The sequence below is a fragment of the Sarcophilus harrisii genome, chromosome 4, assembly GCF_902635505.1.
Source record: "Sarcophilus harrisii chromosome 4, mSarHar1.11, whole genome shotgun sequence".
Classification (NCBI taxonomy): Eukaryota; Metazoa; Chordata; class Mammalia; order Dasyuromorphia; family Dasyuridae; genus Sarcophilus; species Sarcophilus harrisii.
Genome location: NC_045429.1, coordinates 364,901,410 through 364,904,703, shown reverse-complemented (window position 1 = coordinate 364,904,703; position 3,294 = coordinate 364,901,410). Strand labels below are relative to the sequence as shown.

General features: G+C 36.8%; 1 protein-coding gene across 1 annotated transcript; it reads left to right on the top strand.

The window, feature by feature from the left end:
* Nucleotides 1-2,749: 2,749 nt before the first annotated feature.
* On the top strand, nucleotides 2,750-3,057 carry TCTEX1D2 (Tctex1 domain containing 2; the record flags this gene model as incomplete). Its single annotated transcript, XM_031968691.1, is given in 2 exon segments — nucleotides 2,750-3,014; nucleotides 3,017-3,057. Coding segments are annotated over 2 exon segments (306 nt in total), but the record flags the coding sequence as incomplete, so codon positions are not given.
* Nucleotides 3,058-3,294: the final 237 nt, after the last annotated feature.

Below are 3,294 nucleotides of genomic sequence, written 5' to 3'. Positions count from 1 at the left end.
TGGCAGATAGATTCCTAAATATTTTATATTATCAGTAGTTACTTTAAATGGAATTTCTCTTTGTAACTCTGACTGTTGGATTTTGTTAGTGATATATAAGAATGCTGATGACTTATGTGGGTTTATTTTATAACCAGCAACTTTGCTAAAGTTGTGGATTATTTCTAATAACTTTTTAGCAGAATCTCTGGGGTTCTCTAAGTATACCATCATGTCATCGGCAAAGAGTGATAATTTGGCTTCCTCATTGCCTATTCTTATTCCTTTAATCTCTTTCTCAGCTCTTATTGCTATAGCTAGCGTTTCTAATACAATATTAAATAGTAACGGTGATAGTGGGCAACCTTGTTTCACTCCAGATCTTATTGAATTCCCCCTCTTTTTGAGCATTTGAATATTGCCCCTTGCCTGCCTGTCTCCTTTCTGTAACCTTCTTATCTTGACCCCAATCCTATCAGGATTAAATTATGATCCTTTCTTGGAATTATGGCTTGTCCATCCTCCCTTTGTCTGCTTTTGTTTCCCCTATAAGATTGTATACTCAGGTTATGTGTTCTGTTTGCAAATCCTAGTTAGCTAAAACCCTAAACAAGTTCCCTGCCTCAGTTGATCTGGACCAAATATTTTGGACAAGAGTGCCATCTGGTTGGCTAGATTAAACTCACATTAAAGATTAAAAACCAATCTCTGCTTGCTTCAGCTTCTCTAGTATTACATAACCATAGAAACTAAAGTAAATAAGAGGTTGAATGACTATCTTGACTTGTAAGCTGATAAGTGTTTAAATCTGGATTTGAACTCAAGTCTTCTGTTTGCAAATCCAAGACTATCTGTTGCACCACCTAACTGAATATCTAAATGGAAGTTGAGTTAAAAATCTCAACTCTGCCATTACTCCCTGTATAACCATAAGCAAGCACCTTTACCTCCCTGGGCTGTTAAATTAGAGAAATAGATTAAATGCCCTTTAAAGTGCCTTGTGGCTCTAATTTTCGATGCTATGATCATCAGAAGCTAAATGCAAGATGCGACATACTCTAGTACCTAGAACAATTCCTGACACATTTGTTATTAATTCATTTCAATCATGTCCCTTTGGTTTTTGGTTTTTTGTTTGGCAAAGATACTAGAATGTTTTACCATTTTCTTTCAAGTTCATTTTACAGCTAAGGGAAACTGAGACAAACAGGGTTACATGACTTTCATAGGGTTACACATTTAGGAAATAAGTGAGGCCATTATTTTTTTAACTCAGAAAGATGAGTCTTCTTGACTTCCAGGCTGGTGCTCTGTGCAGTATGATGCTAATTAATTACTAAATGTACTTAGCTAGCCATTGCCCAGTGGAATCCAGTAGATATGAAGAGTCTGTGCTTAGTCTCCTATATTCATTAAACTTGTGAGTGCTTTGCTTTATTAGCAGCCAAGCAAATCAAATATCTGGTCCTCTTGGAAATTGCAAGTTTTTGAAATTTGAGAGAGAGAGTTGAGCTGCCTAGGTTTGAAATCACCTTTTCTCCCTGCTATGTGATCTCTGATCAGCTGTGGGAAGATTACAGAACCAGCAGCGATAGTGAATGCAGGCTTCTCTTACAGATGGGCCAGAAGAAAGACCTGATGTTCAACCAGATGAGACACATGGTTCAGATCATCTGCTCATCCCAATAGGAGGTCAGGACTAGAGAGCAAAGGGAGAAACACATCTTCTGATTATCCATATGTGTAGTGACACCTCTAACAAAAATACAAGAAATAGGTGGCCTTCTTGAGAAAAAAATGACCCTCTGAAGAAGCTGATAGAATTTTATTCCAGAAAGGAACCAAATGGAAGGATGATAACTATGATAAGTTACACAAGTCAGAGACCAACTCTTGAAAAGATAGTGCTATATCAATAAAAGTCATTCAAGGACTTTTTAAGGCAACCTTAAAAATTAGCCTCCAGAATCTGTTGCATAAGGGGCAGCTAGATGGATAGAGTGCTCAATCTGGAATCAGAAAGACTCAGAATCTTGAGTTTAAATCTGACCTCAGATACTTATTGTGTGACTCTGAGCAAGTTACTTAACCCTGTTTGCCTCAGTTTCCTCATCTGTAAAATAAGCTAGAGAAGGAAATGGCAAGTCACTCTAGTATCTTTGCCAAGGAAATTCCAAATGGAGTCAGGAAGAATCAGACATAACTGAACGAAACCCAACAAATCTGTTGCATAAGAGTTGGGGGTATAGGAAAGGACTACAATGCAAAGGGAAAAATAAAACCCAGGATGAGACATATGAATAGAGGACTCTAGGTATATCTAAATAACTCTGGCTATCAGTTTGGGCAGATTTCTATAATTCTATGCCAAGGGATACAGTTTTCAGGGGAAGAAAATCATAATAGTTGTGATTTGGCAGGAAGAAGTAGAGACAAGAAAGTCAGAGGTAGTGAAATTTCAGGAATTGGTTTTATCCTCTATAAAGTCACTAAGGATTATATGGTTCAGATTTGTAAGGAACCTTGGTACAAGTAGAAACCATATCCAGGACAGAGAGGTCTGCTTGTTACAAGTAGAAGTTATATTTAGAACAGAGGGGTCTGCTTGGTTCAGGTAGAAAGTGTATCCGGAATAGAGGTGTCCTTTTTTTTTTTAAATCTCTAATGCATGGTAAGACAACTTTGAGGCACAGTGCCAAGGCTCCCTGTGACCATATCCATCTTGGCTTCCATTCATGGTATGAGTGACAAGGACAAGAACCATATGTAACTCATCTTCCAAAAGAGATTCCAACCCTTTAGGGCAAAAGAATGCACCCACACCATTCTCAAGGAAGAATTGGCAACTACTCAGTATGAAGTGAAATATCTGCTTTCACAAAGGTTTTAGCAGAGAACATCAAAAATGAATGAAAAAATGGTATTCAACTGATACTAAATGGTGGTACAAGTAGTGATTGGAGAACAAAATATAGCTGCTTGACATTTCTGAGATGCAGATAGAGACAACTACATTCCTGATGTTTTTATGAATGACTGTTCTGTGTCATAGCTGCATTTGGCTGTTTCAACTATTGATTTTTTTGAAGAACAAGATAAAGAAATATGATCAAAAGGATATGGTGAACTTTTCTTTGCTTTATGTGCTGAATTTATAGTTCAACAAACAAGCATTTGTACATGTCTTATTAAAATAAAGATTGGTTGATAGTTTGGCAACTTATCAGATCTACACTGTTTAGGGCCTTATATTTTAAATTTTGGGTTATTTGTACTTCTAGATTGACATTGATTTTGAATAAAATGGAACCTTAT